This window comes from Harpia harpyja, chromosome 21, assembly GCF_026419915.1.
Source record: "Harpia harpyja isolate bHarHar1 chromosome 21, bHarHar1 primary haplotype, whole genome shotgun sequence".
Lineage (NCBI taxonomy): Eukaryota > Metazoa > Chordata > Aves > Accipitriformes > Accipitridae > Harpia > Harpia harpyja.
Genome location: NC_068960.1, coordinates 11052301 through 11074287, shown reverse-complemented (window position 1 = coordinate 11074287; position 21987 = coordinate 11052301). Strand labels below are relative to the sequence as shown.

Sequence of the window (21987 nt, the reverse complement as noted above, 5' to 3'; positions counted from 1 at the left end):
CGCTCCGCTCCGCTCCCTCCTCCTCCCCGGCGGGCCGGGCCGGGCCGGGAGGGGTGGCTTTTAAGCCTACCCCAGGCCCGGGGCTCCCGGCGGCGGCCGCCGGCGTGCGGGCCGGGCCGGGGCGACACCCCGACCCGGGGTGGAGGGGCTGCGGAGGTGCCCGCGCCTAGCTGGAGGGTGCCCGGGGCCGTCCTGAGGGGATGAGGGAGGCCCCGCGCCAGGACAGCGGCGGCCCTCCCCGGCGGGACCGCCGAGGAGCGAGCCTGTTCCCCTTACGCTGGGACCCCCCGCACCTCACACCGAGAGGGGGGGTCTGGGTGCGGGCACACCTGAGCCCTGGCCTGCGGGGCCGGGCGGAGCGGTAGGAGGCGGCCCCGAAGGGGTCTCCGGCAGGTCCTGCGGAGGGGCCTGGCCTGCCAGCGGGTGCCCGAGCAGGCGTGCTCACCGCCTAGGCATGCGGCAGGCGATGAGGGAATTGCCACGGCGTTGGGCCGGGCTCGTATAGGTAATAATTTCTGACGCCTTGTGCAGAATTTAAGCTTTCACTTAGAACTTTTTCTTTTTGCGCACACGCAAAAAATCTTGGCAGGTTGCCAGGGACGGACAGTTTTAACCGCTTTTAAGAGGCTGTTCCCTTGAAGGCAGTATATAGTCCGAAGCCTGAGGACAGCAGTTAAGTGTCAGTACTGGTCAGAAGTCCGCTGTTTGCTTCTTTTAACAGAAGTGTCCGACCTCTCTGTGCTGTCCTCCTCTGGGTCACTTTGGGCATCATTAGCTGTGTATAAAGGAATTCCCCAAGTAAGATACATACAGCTTAAAAAGATAAAGCAATGACTGGCTAGCAAAAAAGAGCAAGCTTCTAACAAGTGACTGGATTAGGCATTAGTATGGTCCCCATCCCCTGATAAAACACCTGAAGTCTGCTGGCCAAACAAGCATGAAGAAAAGGGTGGGCCTCCACTGCTACCTCAGTTTTATAACTTGTCATTCGCTAGGCTTTTTGACGTGGGTGACACTGGCAACCCACTGAAGATAACTGGTTTTATTCATGTTAGGATTTTATAACTTTCCACATAGGTATTTTTCCTCTTGGATCCTTGTGCTACTAATAGTCCTTGTCTCAACAACCCTACCTCTACTTGTAATCTTACTTTTCTTGTCTTTCTACTCACACAGCTCTCACAATTTTACAGTTCCCTCAGAAGTCTGGGCCAAAGTCATGCAGCAAATCTGTATCATCCAGGCTGGGCTTGCTCCTTGGCATGCAGGTAGCTGAGCCCCTCAAGAAGGGGGGTTAGTGACAGAGTGGGGTAAGGGTCTGCTTTTTGGTGGCTCAGTATCTTTTGATGACAAATGACATCATGGTGTTAAGCTAAGTTGCCATTTTACCTTCCCCTTTGCCTAATGGGTTGCAGCCACCAGCAAGGTTAAGAGTCTTCTTACTGACAATGCTCATATCTGCATCCAGCCTTGCCCTTGCTACCATGGCGTAATGCTACTGTGTATCAAGGCCTTGAGCAATGTTATGTTTTCCACTGCTTAACAAGCCAGTGCTATTAATGACCATTTGACAGTTTCATCAAAAATTTGTCAGTTCAAGATATCAGAAGGATTTTAAAGTAGTGAGAATCTGTTTCTTGCTTAAGCATATGCAAATCCAATTTTACATATACAGACTGCAGAGGATTATATAACATTGAGAGAGACAGAAATAGGTTTCATTGATGTTAAATACTTGCTCTTCAGTGATAGCAATACTTCGTGTGATATTCTATACATACGTTTGTCACATCTTGTTATGGGTGTCAGTAATCCATTAAAAAAAAAAAAGTTCAGTAGTTTGTAATGACAAATGCTGAGCAGTTCCTGTTCCATCCATAGAGTGGTTCTGTGGCGAGTTATTTAATTCTTGCGGCAAAGCAAATCTTTTTTCCCATAAGAAGCTTATTGCCAAAAGATAAGGTGTTGCAACCTCACCAGAACTTAAAGTGTGTACGTTTTTGCCCACTTAGCTTTCATGGAAGAATCAGTGTAGCATTCTCATTCAAATAACCAGCACATGAACCCCAGCACCACAAAAATCTGTCATTTTTTAATAATTAATCAGCAAGCTAAAAATAAATGCATAAAATCATTTCTTCTTCTCCTCTGCTAATTTTAAAACGGACAAATGTCCTCATTCTTCTTGCAAACAAGGCAGTGTTAGTAATTATAGTAACCTTTTTTTTTTATATTTATTGCTTGTGTACAGTAGTGCCTCTGGTAGTGCCTCTGAGCCTCTGGCATTCGTTAGGGTGCTATTTCAGAATTGGATGAGGGGCTAACAGCTTCCTCTGAAACCTGAGAATTTTTGCTATGTTTTACAAGTATTTCAAGGTGAGAACTATTAAAAATACTCAGGTGTACCTTTGATATCATCTGTGTATTCACACTATCCTCAAAGATTTGTTCAAAGACTTGAAGCAAAATGTCCTTTGTCCCAAAATTGCAAACAACATATAAATTTTTTAATTACTGGGGACATGCTACGATAGCATGTGCCTTATTTTCTGTAACTTATCCGATAATAAAAACATTCTTGAGCAATGACAGAACTCCAAATTGCTATTAACCCAATTTTTTAAATACCTAATGTAGTTTTCTATTCATGGTTGTATTATAGCTTGTTTCCATTTACTTCTGCTGAACATCTGACCTCAAAATAGAATTATTTTGCTGAACACCTGACCTGAAAGTGTAATTGTTTTGCTCACCCTTTTCAGTTAAATTTATCTTAGCTATGGCTAGATTTCTTTTAGTGGAATATTCTTACAGAAAATCATTACAGTCCCCACCTTGTTCTACAAAGTCTTCGGGAGAGGTGCATTCCCGATTTAGACAGTTAAGTCTTTTCAGGAGCAGACTCTGCTCCAGGCCTATTACTGCATCACAAAAGTAAATGAATCTGGGATTGGGGCCCCTGTGTGTGGGTGCCTGTCATCCAGCAGTTTGTAAAACGTGCTGCAGGGGTGCGAAGTGATACTCGGTGACGTATGGCCATATGTATGTGGGCTGGAGGGTACCTATGCATACGCAATAATTTGCGTTTTTGTTTTGGCTCAGGAAACAAATGCCAGACACACCCTAATGACCAAGTGTTTGTGTACGCTGTTGGGTAGGAACACACCTAGGGCACTTCAGAAAGCCTCCGCGTACCTCAGTCCCCTTCACATCGATCCTGCGTGGTGAGGGCATGGCAAGTAATTTATTGGCTGCGTCGAGCCGCAGCTCCGTCCCATTGTCTGTTCCCCCTGCGGATGCTTGCGGCTCGTTTTCTGGAATGATGACATCGTGCTGAGATGTAGATGAATGCAAGTGTCTAATTTCATAGACTGCGTTGTCCTTGCGACACGGGCTTCAGTGACCCAGAAGCCTGTTCCTTCGTTGTGAGAAGGGGACTTCAGCCTGAAAACGTTGCACTGGCATTAAATAGTTGTGGTCACCGTCTCACTGCTTGCTCTTTCAGAAGAGGCCTTTGGAATAAAAGAAAGTAAAACGTCGTTGCAAAGCTTCTCCCCTTTTAGAACGTTTCGAGGGAAAACACGCCTGTAAAACACCAGCGCGGTGGCAAATGCTGGTTGATACCGTGCCCACCGCGGCTCATCGGACGCCGGTGGAAGGGTTTCGCGTGGTTGCCGCGTGCCAGGGCTGAGCGTGAGCGTGCGCTGAGCACGCAGCCGAGGACGGGTCGTCGCTCCCCCGTGCCGGGGGCCGTGGCCGAGGGCTGGGGCTGGTAGCGGAGGAGCGGGACGAGCCAGAGCCGGGGGGCGTTGAAAGTAACGAAAGTTTCCAAACGTTCGGCAGGCGCGTTCTGGCGGCGCTGATTGGCGGAGTCCCCCGCGGCACGTGACCGGTAGCCAATGGGGTGGCCGTGTCGCGCCGGGCTGAGGAGAGCTGTGGCTGGCGCGCGGAGCTCGGCGGTTCCTGAGGCGGCGGCGGCGGCGGCAGCGGCGGTGGTGAGAGAGCGGGGCTCCCCTGCGCCCCCCGCCCGGCAGGCAGGCAGCGCTCCGGGGCTTCCCCCTCTGGTGGAGCGCCCTTGCCGCGGGTAGAGGAGGGAAGGGCGGTTTCGGTGCGGGGCAGCCCCTCCCGGTGTCCCTCGTCCTGCAGCGGTAGCCGGGGCGGGGTCAGGGAGGCAAGGGGCGACGGAGCTGGGACGTCGCCTGTGTCCGCGGCCCCCCGCTCCTTCCCGCATCCTGCCTTGCGAACCTGAATCTCCTTCTGCTTCTGGAGTTGCTCTTGCGGTTGCTGGTGGGGAGGGGAGGGGAGCGGAGCGTGGGAGCCGTGCCCGCTGGCTTAGCTCCCTCCCGGCTTCGTGCTCCGAATGGGAACGGGAAGCCCCAGCGCGCTGCCTGGCGGACCTCTTGGCTTGCAGCTGGAAGCATCAAGGTCGGGCGTTTCAGGAGAGAAAGCTTTAAGGCGTTTCCTTAGGAGTCACTGGGAACTCGAAAGTATTGGAGCTGGACTGGTATGTGAGAAGATGAGAGCTTTGCTGGATTAAGCCTTTTGGTAGAGAAGACCCTGAGGAGATAAACTCTCTTCGGTGCTGGCTGTAGGATTCTGTAGTAATCCTGGCACTCCCGTGACCTCTTCCTTTTCTTTCTCTCTTGTGGTGATTTTCTTTTGTATTGCTTAAACAAAAGAAAATAGGCCCTTATGTTACAGGAAGACCTTTGCAAGGAGGCTATTTTAAGAAAAATGTAATTTTCGTAGGATGGGAAAGCTACTTTTCAGGAGCAAAGAGGTGTTTTCTTTTGGTTTACAGTTAGGAAAAAAATGTCTAATAGGAGCTTCATCATCTCTGCCATGGATAATTCAGTAGTATTTATGGTACTGTTTTACCTTTACTTTTTTATTACAATATGGGGTTCTCTGACTCAGACCATCAGGCATTGTTACAAAGATAGGCCAACATTGTTCACCAAGCTAAAATGTTCTTTTTCTTAAAAAAAAAAAAAAGTATTCGCTATGCAGGGTTGGTTTGAGTCCTTTATTCTAGGACTGAAATAATCTAAGTTGAGGTCCTCATGAATTTGGTGAACTCAAACTCTGATTCCCAAATTGAAGTTCCTTCAATAATTTTGTGTGGGACTTTTAATTTTTTTTTTTTCCCTTAAGAATTTTGCAATTCTGCTCTCACTTGAATGAAATTGCTTCCTGCAACATTTATGCTGAGGTATTTTTCTCCTTGCAGAAGTCCATTCCCCACCTATGAACACGTCCACTTCCTGTATGATGTAGATAGAAGTTTTGTGATGTCTGTGACCAGCAATTGTGATGCTTGCATGCAGGAAGTCTGGCCAGATGTCTCTTCCGGCTTCGTGTGTGTGAAAACAAGTAAGGTGCAGCCAGTGTGTGCCTGCTGTAGACTGTGACTTTCTCTCCTTGTTTTTTCCACATTTGCCAATGTTTAACAAAACATTGCTAAAACCTCCTTCACCCCCCTCACCCTCCTCCCTCTTGTAGTGAGCCTAGACAATGAGGAGTTCCCAACTGGTGTAATTAATTACTCTCCAGGCATTTTGCATGCTGTCCTCAAGCTGTTAAAAATCAAGGGGAGACAGCGGTGCGGGAAAACAGAAGGTCAAAGCCCTACCCTTTCTGCAGGCAGTTTAGAAAGATTCAGGTGAGTTTGGGGTTTTTTTTTTTTAAACAAATTCCAGAAAAAAAAAAGAAAGCCTTAATACTTTGTCTAAAACATGGAATTTTTCTTTTCAGTTTAACTTTGTATCTTGCATCTTTGGTTAGTTTGAAAATCCCCGTGAGTGAAGATGTAGTGCAGGTGTACAGGGAACCTAATAGGGCTTCCTTGTGTGTTGCAGACAAAAAACATGTGCCTGTGGCATTGGACAGTAGTGAAACAATCTCTGCCATGTTGTGTCATCTCTGTGGCATAAGTATAGGTCCACAGTCCCTCCATATATTTGCAGTTTAACAGTTAATTTTAAATTATAAGTACTATTTAGTAATGGTAACCATGAAACAGAGCGTACTCTTAATGGATAACATCCTTAGTGGGTCCATAATCTCATGTTTACAAAGACATACTTAGAAACTGAGGGGGACAGCATCTTTATTCTTCTGTGAATGTTATCAAGGTTCTGTGGATCTCTTATAAATCTTATGGCTTGGTTAGGGAAAGTTCTTTTGTATGTGACCAAACAATCTTAAAAAATGCAAATTAGTACATGCTTTCAGTCCTTCCAAAGTGCAGTGTAAAAGCACACGTGAGAGCCAGATGTGAGCATATTCAAGCTTTTGAGGCCAAAGGGAGCTGTGTCTTTTGGTTCCCAAGGGTTGTTTCAAAGCTTTCCAGAGCAAGATGGCTTGCATTCCATTTTTATCTTGTCTAACTTCTTTTTGTTGATGCTCTGAACACAGATATGGGATTTATTGTAACGCTTCTGTCAGAAGAATTCCTCTTTGGAGAATTCTGAAGTATATTTTAATTTGTGTAGCAAAACCAGGCATACCCTGGGTGGAATCTCTGTTCCTGGAGAAATACAGAAACTTCCTGTTGTCTGAGTGGTGAGACCATCTAAAGGAAACTCTGGCTTGCTGTTCTCTGGAGTGGTTTAACCACAGTAATGGATGCTGATCCTTCTTGGTTTCTCACTGCACCCGCATCACTTCTTTGTGTCTGACCCTCCCTCATCTGTAAAAGAGAAAATTTTCTTTCTTCACAAGTGTGGTGCAAGGATTGATGTGTGTGTACACAGTGCCTTGAGCATAAGGACATGCTCATTAATATCAAAGGCACTTTCAGTTAGCTTAAAAATAATACAGTAAATGTGTTGTAAACTTCCTAGGTCAAGAATGTTAATTATGCTTGGTCATGATTTTCTTCTTAATGGGCAAGGGTACTATTTGGAAAAACCACTTCTCCTTACTCACACTCCTTTTCCTCTCTTTTTCCCCAGTGCATACTTCTGTAAATACATACAAAGAGGAGCAGCCTTGAGACTTCTTGCTGGAAGTGTGTCAGTGCATTACACAGTGGTTTTATTTGTTAGAAGGAAGACATGTAGCTTTGCCTAATTAACATTTTCTGTCAAGAAACTGAATTGTAAAAACTAAAGCTTAGTAACTTTTCCCCTCACCTGCCAGGTCCCCTTCTAAATAATAGTGTAACTTCTGTGAGTGCGTAGCTGATGCTGTGCATTGAGGTGTGTGGGCACAGCCCACTTAGCTGTGACAGCTGCTTACTCTTTGCTCAATAATCTCCTGAAAATTGCCTAGGCTGTGAAAAGGTCTTGTGCTTTGCAGCATTGCTTGGGTATGTAAGAATTGGGCTTTAGATTGCTAGACTACTTTGAGTACTTGATACTGTTGTCTGTAGTAGAGGTAAGAACTCTGTATGTTTGTCTCAGTAGAGTTACTAGATAGATGGCTGTTAATCCTGTTTAAACCAGGTGATTTTCTGGAGAGGAAAGTCTCAACACAGGTTGTGAATAATTTTTTCCATTGAGTTCAATAGATGTGCAGTAGATGCACATTTGCTTTAGCTATGACATGCTGCTCAGGTGGTCTACTCCAGCATTTCCTGAGTATCACAAACAAGAAGTGTAGAAGGCAGGACTGACATCTAAATGGTAGTTGAAGACTTTGGCATATTTCCAACCATGTTATCCAGAGCATTAGGTTTGATGTTTCTCCATTGTCAAGACTAACTTCTATAAAATGATATTTGTTAGTGACCTGTTTATTAGAGTGCATCATGCACATCAGAGGGCATTTATTTAATTGTGCTGTCTAGCTACTTAAGTCTTCAAGCGGGAGTGACCAGCTTAAGGTTCTTCATTCCCCTGTGGCTCTTTCATGTGTCATTCCCATTTGGGACTATGTCCTGTGACTGGGTTTATGCTGGTACAGGGACAGCCGGATGGTCTGGATTGCTCACTGGGTTGCTGCAATCTATCTGCATACCTAGTCCAGCCAGGTGGTATCCCACTAAAACCTCTGTGGAGCTTCTATCCTCACTTCCCTGGGAATTTCTGGAGCTCCCTTCTCCCATGGCTTTCTGAGGTATCCAGATATATTGTGGCTCTCAGCCATACATGGCTTGTGATGTTTCAGGCTTAAAGTCAGGTAGCTTTGTCTATGTTGACATAGGGAGAAATTTTTCATGTGTCCAGCAGTTACATGTATGAAAAGCTTAGGTGTGTCTGGAAATGTTAGCAGAGGAAACTAGTATCTTGAGTAACTTATCTGTGTCTCTTTGAAGTTTCTCTTTAAGTTCATGGTAAGTGTCTTTAGGATTGTTGAAATCGACCTTAATTGCACTGTCTTTGGAGCTGAAGTTGTGCCCGATATGTCTTCTCTTTCACTTGTGTTCTGTGTGCTTTAGCACAGCTGCAGCTAAAGTTTGAGGTTTGGTGCTCTGTGCTGCGTAGTCAGAGGGTGGGGAAGGTGCTCACTGCTGGGGATGTGGCGTAAGCATGCAGCAGCTTTGGGAGAACTGGGGAAAGGGACCTGATTACTTGGTAGTGATTCCTTCACCTTTGTGGTATATCTGACAGAGCCCTGTCAAGGCTGGTTTTTAGTTTGGTGTCCAGGTGTTCAATCACTTCCTGGGAGGAGGGGTGCACTGCTCTGCAGCAAAAAGTACTGAGGTAGCTCACTGCATTAGTTCTTATGCTTGATCCCTTAGTTTTCCAGGGTGGGGAAATGAAACAGGAGTTTTAAACTTTTGAGGACTCATCATGGAAGACTCAGAAGGATGTCACTTCAGCTCAGTGGAAGAGGAAACCAGATACTGGAAAGAGCTGGCTATGAAATACAAGCAGTGGTAAGGCAGTGGCTTCATTCCTTTAAGTTGTTTGGTAGGGTGCATAACACTGCATGCAACGACATAGATAGCACCGCATAGGGGAGTAAATTAAAGGTGGCTCAGCTATCCTGAGTGGTAGCAGTAGCGATACTTCTGTCTAAACTACAGCAGCCCAAAGTCTGTTATGCTTATTTGAGCAGTGAATCTATGCTGCTGTGGCACTGCTGATTTTGGTCCCTGCTGTGGTTTGAGTAGGACGGTGTGTGCTGAAATTGTGCCTCTGACTGCAGTCTGCGGGCAGCCCAGCTAAATGTAACTCACTGCAGAACCTTACTGGGGGTGGATGATCCGGGCCATTGCAGAGAGATGCTGCTGTTGACTCTATATCTCTGTGTGGATCAAGAATGATTTGACAGCTTGTAGATGGAGGAGGATCCCTGGCTGAGAATGGACATGCTTTGCTCTTCCCGTTAGCTCAGTGTGTTGTTCTAAATGCAGTAAAGGGTGAAAAAAATCCAAACTTTTTAGATGCTGATATTGGTGGGTTCTTTCCTAGACCAGGTGTTCAGACCTTTCAGTGCTGCTTGTTTAGCTTGTTGGAGGATTATTTCAATAGAATTGTTTGAGAGTATAAGAACATCTTTCCTTCCATCTTTCTCTTTTTCTCACCTTTTATTGCTAATTGAAAATGGCTTTGTTCATATTTCCAAATAATTGAATTGAATGAGAGATTAAATACGCAGATGGCAGTGGACAGCGTACAAGCTAAAGAGACTCCACATGGCCTCAACACCTATTGTGTGAAGACAGACTTCAGGATTTTTCTATATATTTGGGCTTTTTTTATTTGTTTGCCAGTTTGCTATGGGGTGGCTTTCCATGCTTGATGGGGAAACATTGGCATGTGGGCCTCTCTTCCTGTTGAATATGTATATTGGAGAAGGGCATAGAGCCTTCTGTGTTAAAGGGCAGTATTTTTTTTACATTGAGTGTACAGGAGTTTTTTTTCTTTTTTCATTATGATAAGTTCTGTTGCTGGAATTGCTCTCTAGTGCTGAGAATACGCAGGAGGAATTGCGTGAATTCCAAGAAGGGAGTCGAGAGTATGAAGCTGAACTGGAGACTCAGCTGCAGCAAACAGAGTCCAGAAACAGAGACCTTCTGTCAGAAAACAATCGTCTGCAAATGGAACTGGAGTCAGTTAAGGTAAGAGTGGATGATGCATACAGTATCTGTACATCCTAAGTGCAAAGGTGAATGAGACAGGCACATGCAGATTCAGTCTACCTTGTGGACAGGAACCTTCAGCATTACAAAGAAACTGAGCAGAAAACTACAAAAAAAGAGAGTCTTGAAAAATTAAGAAATACCAATCTGTTGTCTGCTTTGAGGGTGCTGGATACCTTGGTAATGTTCCTGAACCCCTGTTCACAGGTTGTGGCTATGTGTCAGGATAGATTTGAGATGGGAGAAAATTGTTTGCAGTAGAGTGGAGAATAAACATGAACACAACCGAGCTGCTGTTCTATTCCTTCTTCTATCTACTTAGTGCTTTTGTTCACAGCTGTCTTGCTGTCCGCATTGTGCGGATACAGATAATATCGCAGAACAATCAAAATACAAACATGCCAGCTGTGTTCTTGCATTACACAAGAAAACTCAGTAGTTTTAAACCCTTTTTACATAGTTGTGCATTTATTATCTGGTGTTCCAGATAAGGGGCGAAGCAGCAGCCGGTGGGTAGTGTGTAGAACTGAGAGGCATAAAACAGTTTCAGCCCTGGTTTTGTTACTGAATCTGTCTGCACTTGGGGAAAAATAATTTATCCTCTTTACACTTGGTTAGCCTTCTGTGAAACTAAGAACCAGCTGAAAAGCGTTAACTTCCATAACTGCCAAACATAAGGGATATGAACTTATTGAGATAGAACTTCTTACCAGAGTGACTTAAGAAATAATGAAGCTATCCAGAGTATAAGCAGTGATAAGTCTGTCTCATTTCAGTCTCATTAAAGATGCCGCTAGTCCCCTGTGCTGGTTGGCAGGTTTAGGAAATACTGGTAAGTTTTCTTAAACTTGAAAAAAAATTGTCACTGAAATTGGTGTGCCTTTTTAAAGTTTGATCTTGTTGGCCTTTTGCTTAAAGGTGAGGTATAGTCACCTAAGAAGCACTACACTGTATTTTGTAGGGCTGGGTCAATATCTGTGGAAGCAGAGATTAATTTAATTACACTTCTACTCAATTGAATGCAATAATGAGCTAATGGGAGTGAAGGTATTTGTATAAGTGATTAATCACTGGATTAATCCAGGTTTGCAATGCCTTTTGTCTGAATTGTTGTCCAAATTACTGTCTTAAGGAAACACTCTTCTGTTCCGGGCAGATGTCCTGTCCCTCTAGAGTACCAACTTAGTGATCTACACAGCCCCACCCCGGCTTTTTGATAGCAAAACCTCCAAGGCTTGTTTCATTGTATTTGTTATGTTGCACTGATCTTTGTTCTTGTATTCCTGCCTTAGCAGTATTAAATGCTCTGCATGTTGTATGGTGTATAGGTCTACTGTTCCACATAGCCACATAAACCTGTGGAAGCTGATGGGTTTGGGGAGAAGGCAGTTTGACAAAAATAAAACCTGCAGCTCATTTAACTGAGAAGGGTGTGGACTGTTTTCTTTCTTCAGAGGAGCTAGGATGAGAGGAGGGGACAATGAACTAGCCAAAGCAGTTAAGAGTGAAAATAGTAGGAAAGAATGATGAACCTCAAAAAGTGGAAGGTAAACATATTTTAGAAAATCTTAAATTGTTCTTCACAGTAGATAACTTTATTAAAACATATTTTGCTTGAAACGAACCTTTTAACAATGGGCTATTCATGCAGCCTGAAAACTGCAGTAACAGACTGCAGTGAAGGAACAGAGACTCCATTGATGGCCAGATCAGCTGATAGTTTATTACAATTGGCTAAAAACAAAGACCTCGAACCTTGCAGTTCTGGTCTTTTATCTGAGTCAATTCAAGAGCAAAGCATTAAACTCATGAAGCTATTGAGCAGCAGTGTTAACTGAGCCCACCAGGGGTTGGTGTCTGCATCTAGGTCAATGCTAGTGAACTTTGCCCACACAGCTCGTGGCTTTGAGCTTACCATCCTGGTGTGTGTGCATGCTTCCTCCTCAGAAACCAGAGTTCACGCTACCTAAAAATAAATGGAAATAATGCTTTGGAGGGTTTAGAGAGTCCTGAAAAGCTAGTTGAAAGTAACCTGCCTCTTAGAGCTTGGGGGCTCTTAAATTCAGCATGTGACTATGCTTCAGAGATCCAGAATTATAGCAGTGTCACCACACTGTAATCAGATAAGAATTTCTTAATTCAGAATGGGTATCTCTTTCTCTCCTCCTTGCCTATGCATTTCATGTGCTAAAATAGCTGTCTTCAAATTATCAGTCATGCTAGACTATATGCCATGGTTTTCAAATTCCAGTGCATGGATTTGTTTTCAGTGACTTCAAGTGTGTTGTACTTAAATTCTGGATGGAGAAAGCACTTCAGGAATGCTACTTATACAGCAATCTTGGAGTTTCAAAAACATCTCTGGCATGTTGAAGTGATCTGATAGCAAGGTGGTGGAGTATAAAGCGTTGCAGTAGACTGCGCTGTGAAGCGTTCCCTGTCACATGATGCAGAGCTAACTCCGCATATAGTGGCAATAGCAGGAGAGATATGTGATAGAGAAGCTAAGCCTTCCTCCCTGCCTGTGCCTCTCTTAAATGTACCCTTGTGTACATGTTGTAAAAGGAGACAGTTTGTTTTAGGTTCACGTTCAAAGCATGTTGCATAACTGCATCTGAAATGTCTTGTGATCTAGAACTCTGAACCTGCTTTTGGCTAATAAAACCACAGGGACAGTGGAGAATCCTGCTGGTTCCACAGCAGTATGTAACAGTGTCACGCTTGGATTTTTTTTTTTCTTGTTATAGAATTGAAAATAAGTGGCTTGTCTTGCATCCTGCTTTGTGTGTTGCTAAAGCTCTTGGAGCTCAGAAATTAGGCTGAGTCTCGCTGTCTGGGAGAGCAAGGAACGGCCCTGTGCTGTGAAGGTCAGGAACTGCTTTGCAGCACCATTGTTTGGTAAGGAGCGTGACAGGAAGAAGCTCTTGTCTGCTGGCAGCCCAGAAGTATGTAAGCAATTGGCTTTGTTGGCATTTTACCATATGTAATGTGATGTTTCTCAAAAAAACTTCACAGCATCTGCCTCTGCCTTTAAAGGGGCTCAGACAGTGCCACAGAAAGAATGTGCATTGGTAAGTCCCTGATATGCTATTTGATTTGCCTTTGATTAGGAAAAGATTGAAATGCAGCATTCAGAAGGATACAGGCAAATCTCTGCGCTGGAAGATGACTTGGCACAGACAAAAGCTATTAAAGACCAACTTCAGAAATACATTCGAGAACTTGAGCAAGCAAATGATGACTTGGAAAGAGCAAAAAGGTGACCCACGTTCTGTGTTTTCTTTTTCCACCTCTGTCCTGTCCTGTGAGGTGGTGTCACTGAGCTGTTTGTGGTGCTGTGCTCATTAGCACTGCCATTCTAAACTAATCACTTACGTGATGATTTTGGTGAAGAGGTTTGTGGCAGATGGGAAAGTGATAAATGGTTTTTTCCCCTTCCACTCCCCCACTGTGCTCTTTCATATCCTACAAGCTAAAATAAAAAAAAAAAAGATAAAACAAAGCAAACCAAACAAAAATGCAACATTATCCCTTTTCTTGTGAGAGAGGGAGTTCCTCTATGTGCTTGAAGGATCTGGTAGTGACATCTTGTGCACTCTTTTTCAGAGCCACTATAATGTCTCTGGAGGATTTTGAACAGCGTTTAAACCAGGCTATTGAAAGAAATGCTTTTCTGGAGAGTGAGCTGGATGAGAAGGAAAACCTTCTGGAGTCTGTGCAGCGCCTGAAAGATGAAGCTAGAGGTTAGACAGAAATCACTTGTTTCTTTCCCTTTGTCCCCTCCTGGCTTGTAGCTGTTCAGTCCTCTCCATATATCTTGGAGCTTGGCTTTTAAGTTTGCATCTTTTAAATCTGCTATCTGAAATGTAGAAGCAAATGAGGAAGCTTCAAGACTGTTTCCTGCCTCCCCTCTCTGCCCTCCTCCTTGAACTCCTGACCTTGTTCCCGAGCAGCTCACAGCAGCAAAAGTCTGTTCCAGCCTTCTCCTAATCTGTGGTGATGCTTCAGGGCCTTAGGGGGTTAAGAAGAGCCAGTCCAGCTGGGGCATGTGCTGATCTGGCTTCCTGTAACCTGTGAAGGTCAGCTTTAATAACCACTAACCTCATTGTTTCCTGGCCTGTGAAAATTGGAGCCAATGAAACACTAATGGGGCAGTAAAACAGGAGGGCTGTGACTGACTTCTAGTTACCTTTGAGTAGCCTCATGTGCTAGCTTCTTGATATCTGTCAGTAAGGCTGGGTGAGAAGAGAGAGACCATGGAGCTGGAAAAACACCCTCCCTTTTCAGATCTGCTCAGGTTCTGTGCCCTTGAGTGGTTTCCATAAGCTACAGCCAGTCTGCGGGACAGAAGTGCTTTATCCTTTGGCTAGATAATGGTGTGGCATCCATCTGGCCTCAGCTCAGGTTTCCTTCATGTGGAAACCAGGGTAGAAGAGAAAAGGGTACAATAAGTAGGATCTCAACCTGGCAGGCAGCTGGAATGTAGCCAAGGTATGCCAAGTTGCCTAGCCTCAGTCTTGATGTACCTCTGCTTACCAGCCTGTAACATTTGGAAGGGAGTTAATTCCCTGCCTTAAAGGGAGCCTTGTGAAAGGGTATGAAAATTAAAGCCAGATTAATAGCAACTGAACTAATACCACAAAAACATCTTGAGCCACAATCCTGGAAAAGCCTTTAGTGATCGTCCAGATTTTGAACATATGCCTGGAGTAATCTTTAAAAGGATAAGTGACTTGACTTCACCTCCACAAGTGGAAAAATCTGAGCAAAACATTCTCACCTGTTTTTATCTTGGCGAATACATACTCCAAAGGCTTGCTTTGTGTTGCTTCCTTCGTAGATCTACGACAAGAGCTTGCAGTGCAGCAGAAACAGGAGAAACCCAAAACACCAATGCAAACTACCCTGGAAACAGAAAGAACGGACACTGCAGTTCAAGCGTCCTTATCTGTGCCTTCAACTCCTTCAGTGCACCGGGCACCCAACATCAACATACCCACCCCTGCAACATTTAGGAGAGGTGACTGACAGGGAACCAGCACAGAAATACTATCTGATGCTCTTGTTTTTACTGTTGTTTCTGGCTAAAGGAGGAATAAGGGAGCAGAGTTGAGTGTTTCAGTTACATACATCTAAATCCAGTCACCATGGTCTCAGTATTCGTAGACTGTGATTTTTTGGGGGCTTAGTCATAGGCTGTTCATTTCTGTTTGACTTGAACTGTCCAGTAATAATAATTGAGAGGGACAAGATGAGCTGTTGGGACTGTACTATTAGTTCACAACTGTCCCAGAGATGTTGGGCTAACTTAAGGGAAGGATTTTAAAAACTTCGGTGTGATCTTGAATGTCATACTCATGTTACTTGCATTGGCTTCTCTGTGATAGTAGGTGCTCTTTGAGAGAGGCTTTCTTTTTACTCTGGAACAGCAGGACACTGACAAGTCATCCTAGCTGTCTGTACTAAATGACTATATCTCTGCTTTCATGTCAATAATATCAGTTACTTATTTTTTGTGAGCACTGATTATTTCAATATTTCAAACCTCTAACACTAACTCTCCCATCTTCTTCTTACTTAAAAAGCCAGAAGTTTCTGTAACTGTGTTCATTTGTATGCATAAATGCAGGGAGTTGTACTGCCACATTCTGATGATACGATATTATAGCTCTGAGCACTAACACAGTTTGATTGTGGGCTTCAGTATGCTTAACCTAAAATTGTGTTTTGTGGAGGAATTAATACTTCTGTAAAAGTGAGAGGATTTGGAGACTTGTAGTAAAATGAAAGATGATGGTCCTCTCTGAGGACACTTCCCTCTGGTCCCACTGCAGCAGCAGAGATGCAGAGTAGGCTGGTAGAACAGATCTCTAGAAGTCCAAGCCACAGCATATCTAGCGACTTTAGCTTAGGACAGTGTAAGTTGAGCTGTCTCAGGGAGACAGTGCTTCATATTCCTAATGGTTATGAAAGATCTGGAGGTGAGATACAAAAAGGTGAACATATTGATGTTTCGCCTGTATGTCAGGCTGTCTTCTGACTTCCAGTGTCAAGGCTTTTTTGTTGTTGTTGTTTTTGTAATGTATCCATATTTAACCTGCCCTGCAGGTCTTGAGGACAGTTACGCTGCAAGCCCTCTCACACCTGCTGCAAGAATATCTGCACTTAACATAGTGGGAGACTTACTGCGAAAAGTGGGGGTGAGTGATTACCTGCTAGCCAATGGTCTTGGAAAGGTAGAGCTGTCTGAAACTGCAGTCAGTGCTATTTGTGCTGTTGCTCAGGGGAAACTGGAAAGAGTATCTTGTCCTCAGGTTAGCTAAGCATGGCCTTGAAATTTGGTCTGGACTTCATATGTTTCTGACCAACTCCCAAATAAAGATGGACCCTGCTCTGCTTTTCTAAGATTTTATCCACATGGGAATAAAGCCTTCCTCTACAAATTTCCGAAAGCACGTGTACAGAAAGAATTAATTGGCATGAGTAAATTAAGAAGGGATCTGCTCCTATGAAAGGCAGAGAAGAAAGCAGGCTGGTGCCTGCTGTCCAGAGGGCTTCTGGTGAAGTTTGAGCAAGAGACCAGTAGTCTTTTGAGCAAGGCCTAATGTCATGTTAAGCTGTAGCTTGACACTTAAGGTAGTGCTGATGCTGGAAAAGTTATCCCATTACTTCCTTCTGTTTCCTCCCTTAAGCGCCAGTGCTGTATTGGCACAAGCATTTGTATGACTCTGATGTGCTGAGCTGCAGAACTGATAGAGCTGAAGAGTAACCCAGCAACAGAAGTGGAGTGATTTAGGATGGGAGCATGTGGTGGAGAATAGGGTATCTGTGGCTCAGTTTCCTCAGGTGTACCACCTACTATATACAATCTAATATGTGTCTAGGGAAGCAGATAGCTCAAATGAATACTTAGTAATCTAAAAAATGATGCCTGTAAGAAAGATGTGAAAATCTCCCTGAGGAAGCTGAAGATTTTGTGTTCCTGCTGGTGAACAGCATAAACTCCTTAACCTCCCCTACAGAAATGGTGATTCAGCTTCTGAGAGATGACTGGCTTCATCTCTTCAAAAACTCAGTACTCGTGTGGCACTGGGGTCTAGCAGGTTCCATTACTGGACAACTCATTCTAAAAGAAACACCACCACCCCCAACATTCTTAATGCTATTTTGGTGTGCCACTGCCATCTTGTGAAAGAGAAGGGTGATATCTGACACTTGCCTCATCTCTGTTTACATTAGGCTTTGGAGTCCAAACTTGCATCTTGCCGAAACTTTGTGTATGACCAGTCTCCAAGCAGAACCATGGTGTCCATGTACATGAACAGAGATGTCCTTGAAACACGCCTGAGTCCTCATCAGCCTCTGTGTGATACAGGGTGAGTGCTGTTCTCTGCTAAGTTGTGTCTTAGTGAGACCTGTTGGTGTTAAACTTAGTGACTGGTATTGTTCTATTTAGTATTAAATCTTTGTTTTGGTAGAGACAGATTTGTTTTCAAAATACATGAAATTTAGTTATTCAGGATTATGATTTGAGTGTTTCAGATCAGTTTAAAATTTGGATTCACTAGCTGCTGAAATGTGAAGACTAGCTGGAATCAAGTTTTGAAAATCACAAATTCAAAGCAAATATAATACATGTATTTTATTATAAACCCTCTGTTTAAATGGGATGAAGTACAACAGAAGAACTCTTGCTTATTGGCTCAATTTGTTTTATGCTTTATGTTCTTGTACAAGTGATGTCTCAGGAACATTATGGCATGTAGGGACTTCCCTTATCACAGTTCAAATTCTCATTTATGGGACAACTGGTAAAAAGGCAAATAATGGGTTCACTCAATCAGAATGCTTTATGGATGCTAAGATGTGTTTCCAAGGAGCAGCTGACAGGAAGTTACCTGACTCAACTTATAAATTTGTCTGAACACTTGAACTGGTTGTCTTTTTTTAAACAAATGAAGAAAAATCAGCAAGGTTAACGCAGGTTGCAGTTTAGTGTCTGTGTAAACCCTGCCAATGCTGTACTGCACATTGTTTAGATTCTTTGTAAATTAAGTGCCTATAGTACAGTTTGTTCCAGACTTAATTATTCAGCTAGACCCTTGTGCTGGGAGTACTGGTTTGTCCTGTTACCCAGTGTCTAAAGTTGTTGTGTGGAAGGAGTGCTCCACATTGTACTTGCTATCCCAGCCTGGGGAGAAACCTCATGAAAGCTCCTACAAGAAAGCCTCAAGGGTCATACATTTACATATTCGTGCAGCTGATTATACATCTACCACTGTAATGCTAGAACTGAAATTCCAACACCTGTAAAAGATAGCCTCTCACTACTCAGAGGGAAATGGAGCCCTGTGTTACAGTGGAAACTCAGCCCAGTTAAGTAACGGCCTCACTTAGTGCTCAGAGTGATATTCTTTTATCTGTTGATTTAAGCTGAGTGGTGTACTCTGGAAGTGACCAGTTACTCTGAAGGTGGTAACTATTGTGGTTTAACCCCAGCCAGCAACTAAGCACCACGCAGCTGCTCACTCACTTCCCTCCCACCCAGTGGGATGGGGGAGAGAATTGGAAAAGAAAAAAAAAGTAAAACTCATGGGTTGAGATAAGAACAGTTTAATAGAACAGAGAAGAAGAAACTAATAATGATAACAGCAATAATAAAATGACAATAGTAATAATAAAAGGATTGGAATATACAAGTGATGCACAATGCAATTGCTTGCCACTTGCCGACCGATGCCCAGTTAGTCCCTGAGCGGCGATCCCCCCCCAGTCCCCCCACTTTATATACTAGATGTGATGTCACATGGTTTGGAATACCCCATTGGCCAGTTTGGGTCAGCTGCCCTGGCTATGTCCCCTCCCAACTTCTTGTGCCCCTCCAGCCTTCTTGCTGGTTGGGCATGAGAAGCTGAAAAATCCTTGACTTTAGACTAAGCATTACTTAGCAACAACTGAAAACATCAGTGCATTATCAACATTCTTCTCATACCGAACTCAAAAACATAGCACTGTACCAGCTACTAAGACGACAATTAACTCTATTCCAGCTGAAACCACGACAGTAACGCTGAGCAAGAAAGGCACTAACTTTTATCTTGTATTTGCAGGTTAGTGAAACGCCTGGAATTTGGAACACGGCCTTCAAATATTCCGGGACCAATGAGCCATCCCTCGCAAAGTGTTGTCAAGATGCTGCTTTGAAAAGCCTGGCTGGCTTTGGCAAAGGGGAAAAAAAATAATTTTAAACCTTAGTTTTAAAGAGAATATCAATGAGCAATCAGGCAGCAATCTCGGGGTAGGTGAGAATGGAGTAAGAAGCTGCAGTTGGCAGTGGCCCCCTGTGGCCTTGCCCAGCCTGGCCTCTTGGCTGAGTTCTGTGGGTAGTGTGATAAAGCAATGCTGCCTAGCAGTGCAGGACTTAGAATTGCTTCCTACATCAGTTGCTCCTTGCAATTTGCTGCTTTTGACACTGCCAGTCAAAGCCATTGTCCCTCTCCCTACAACAGAGGCAGTATTCCCTATGCAGCTCCTCAGGCTTTGGTTTTTGGTGTTAATACAGCACCATGGTGTTCTGGCTTAAATTCTGGTTGTGCTGGCTTTCTATCATGGGTGTTGTGTGCTGCAGTCGCCTGAATTAGAGGAGTGGTTTTATGTGGAGAAAGGTGTATTTCTGCTGGGAAGCTGCTCAGCTCTTTGTGGGATGTTTGCTGGTCAGAATCTGGCTACGCAAAAACCTGCCTCTATAGTGGTCAGAGGGTTTTGTAAGAAATGATTTGCCATTAAGAAGAGGTCATGGATAAAGGTGAGGAATGCCTAGTGCATAGCATACTTGGGAGATTCCAGAGCTAACAGCAAGATAGGAGACTTTGGACTGGCTTAGCATATAGACATCTCTTTTGCCATATTGTGGCCCCTAAAGCCTGGCTGTTGTAGGAAGCAAGAGACCTGATTAAGTTCCTAGTTGTAACATCTTAATAGGTGGGTTTTAATGCTTTCCAAACCTCCCTTTATTAATGTGCCTTGGGTATTAGTGATTTTTTTTCTTGTTTTATTTTTTTCTATGAGAATATATGCTTTCAGCTATTACTAATTTAGAAATAGTTTTTAACCTGAAAAGTACTTTGTGCTAGACAAGTGTATATGAGTAGAGACTTACTTTATAATCAGGTTTTTCCCCTATAAAATATTACTGCATTTTGGGTTGTTTTTTGAGTGGAGTAGGTTCACTCACAGTATTAATGTACCTTATGGAAGCCTGTACTTACAAATTGTTTAATCATGATTATTTTTCCATGTTTTTTGTGGGGGAAGTGGGTGGGGAGACCTTACTTGACAAAAGAATGCATAAATGGGTTTGGGGGTTTTGGTTGGGGGGGGTGGGGTGGGGGGTTTTTTATGTTTGTTTTTTTAAGAAAATGCTGTGAAAACAGCCACTGATGCATCTGTTTCTCTGGAATAGGAAATAACCACAGATCATTCCCATCATTCAGGCCATCTACAAAGTTGGCTTAACTGGGGAGCAGAATAAAGCTTATTTTGAACGCTAGTTGTCGATTCATTTTGAGGTTTTTTTGCAAGTTGTCACTGTGGTTTATGCACAGATATTTGCTACCAGTTTCTCATCTGTTTCTGATCAATGAAGCTGAAAGAGACATTGTGTGTTTTGCTGAATCATATGCAAAGATTTTCCTACATCTTTTCTTCTCATGGTTCCTACCCTAAGGAATGTAAATATTTCCATAGCTGAAGATGCCTCTGGGATTTACGGTGCATAGTATTGGCATTGCTTTTTCTTAAAATCTTGAACTCTGGCTGTTTTAATATGATTTTTGTCCTCTCCTCTCACACAGGGAGTTGACACTTTTTTCTTATCCATGAGGAGCAGAAGCACATGGGCTACTTTGTTAGTTGTGCTGACACATGGACTATGGTTCAGTGGACTGTGTAGCCTGGAGGGATCAGTCAAGACAAGTTGCATTTTCCTTATCTTGCCAGAATTTGCCAGCTTGGTGAGCAAGTTGGCTTGCAGTCAGATTGAGACACAGCATTGAGATAAGGTAGAAAGTTGGAAAATCGTGGCTGTCCTAGTATTATATATTTTACAGATACATGTTTTTAATGTGACTACAGATGTAATCAGACAGATGAGGGGTGGATATGTTATTGAGAATTGTCAAAATAATTTAGTCCAGAACAGCCACCTCTGTAATGGTACAGAGAGGAACTTCAGTTTGGCCACTGTTGCAGAAGGATGCTTTCTGTGGTGTTACTAAAGAAACTCTGACTCCCTGTTTTATCCCTGTTCTGTAAAGCTTGTGACTGGAACCTGAGTTTCTTGAGTGATAGAGCAGTGCTCTAAACACTGGACCAACCTCTCCCGTTATGCATGTGAATTTTCTAGATTAATTTCTTTTAGAAGGGCTCCATGTTCAGTTTGATGGTTCTGCTCCAAGCATTGGTGCTTAAGACCATTCTATATGAAGTCTGACTTCCTTGGTCTCCTTGTTCCCACACATCCAGGCTCACAAGCTCTGTGTTTAACAGCCAGCCCTTGAGCATGTTTACAGAGCTGGGCTGTGTGGCTGAACAAGCAATGAAAAGGTCTTATCCGATAGCTCCTAACCCCCCTCCTCTGCAGCTTGTCATCTTAGTTGCTCTAAATGGTTTCTTACTTAAACTATTCCTTTACTCTTTCATGAGCAGGGAGAATTCTTTGGGCCCTAATTCTGCTGGCTAAACGTTGCCTGGTCTGAATCTCCAGTTCATGATCTCTTTGCCTTCTGGAACAATGCTTAGATTTAGAAGATGATTGCATTAGCTGTCAAGGTGGATGGTTTTTGCATGATTTGCTCTCCCTGTAGTCACACTGCTTAAGATTCACTTGCTGTGCAATGTAAGACATCGAGTAAGCTCTCTGTACTCCATTTAGAGTAATTCTACCCCTGGCTTTG

The 21987-nt window shown here is 43.7% G+C and overlaps 1 protein-coding gene across 4 annotated transcripts; it reads left to right on the top strand.

The window, feature by feature from the left end:
- The first annotated feature begins 103 nt into the window (after positions 1 to 103).
- Positions 104 to 20581, top strand: NDE1 (nudE neurodevelopment protein 1). Of its 4 annotated transcripts, none has more exons than XM_052772366.1 (9): positions 104 to 505; positions 8687 to 8824; positions 9859 to 10012; positions 13144 to 13292; positions 13640 to 13776; positions 14874 to 15053; positions 16142 to 16233; positions 17273 to 17409; positions 19144 to 20581. In XM_052772366.1, the coding sequence occupies exons 2-9, from the start codon at positions 8739 to 8741 to the stop codon at positions 19235 to 19237; spliced, it is 1029 nt and encodes a 342-aa protein (XP_052628326.1). In that variant the 5' UTR covers positions 104 to 505; positions 8687 to 8738; the 3' UTR covers positions 19238 to 20581. The 4 variants fall into 4 exon arrangements, with proteins under 4 accessions (XP_052628326.1, XP_052628324.1, XP_052628327.1 ...); XM_052772364.1 differs by lacking the exon at positions 104 to 505 and adding an exon at positions 3974 to 3992; XM_052772367.1 differs by lacking the exon at positions 104 to 505 and adding an exon at positions 4085 to 4148 and having other exon boundaries at positions 8695 to 8824.
- The last annotated feature ends 1406 nt before the right edge of the window (positions 20582 to 21987 follow it).

Bases quoted from the DNA above. Each gene is read 5' to 3' on its own strand.
- NDE1 (XM_052772366.1), top strand. From the start codon at position 8,739: ATGGAAGACTCAGAAGGATGTCACTTCAGCTCAGTGGAAGAGGAAACC. The intron at 10,013-13,143 runs GTAAGAGTGGAT...GCCTTTGATTAG, and splicing joins TGGAACTGGAGTCAGTTAAG to GAAAAGATTGAAATGCAGCA. The intron at 16,234-17,272 runs GTGAGTGATTAC...TGTTTACATTAG, and splicing joins ACTTACTGCGAAAAGTGGGG to GCTTTGGAGTCCAAACTTGC.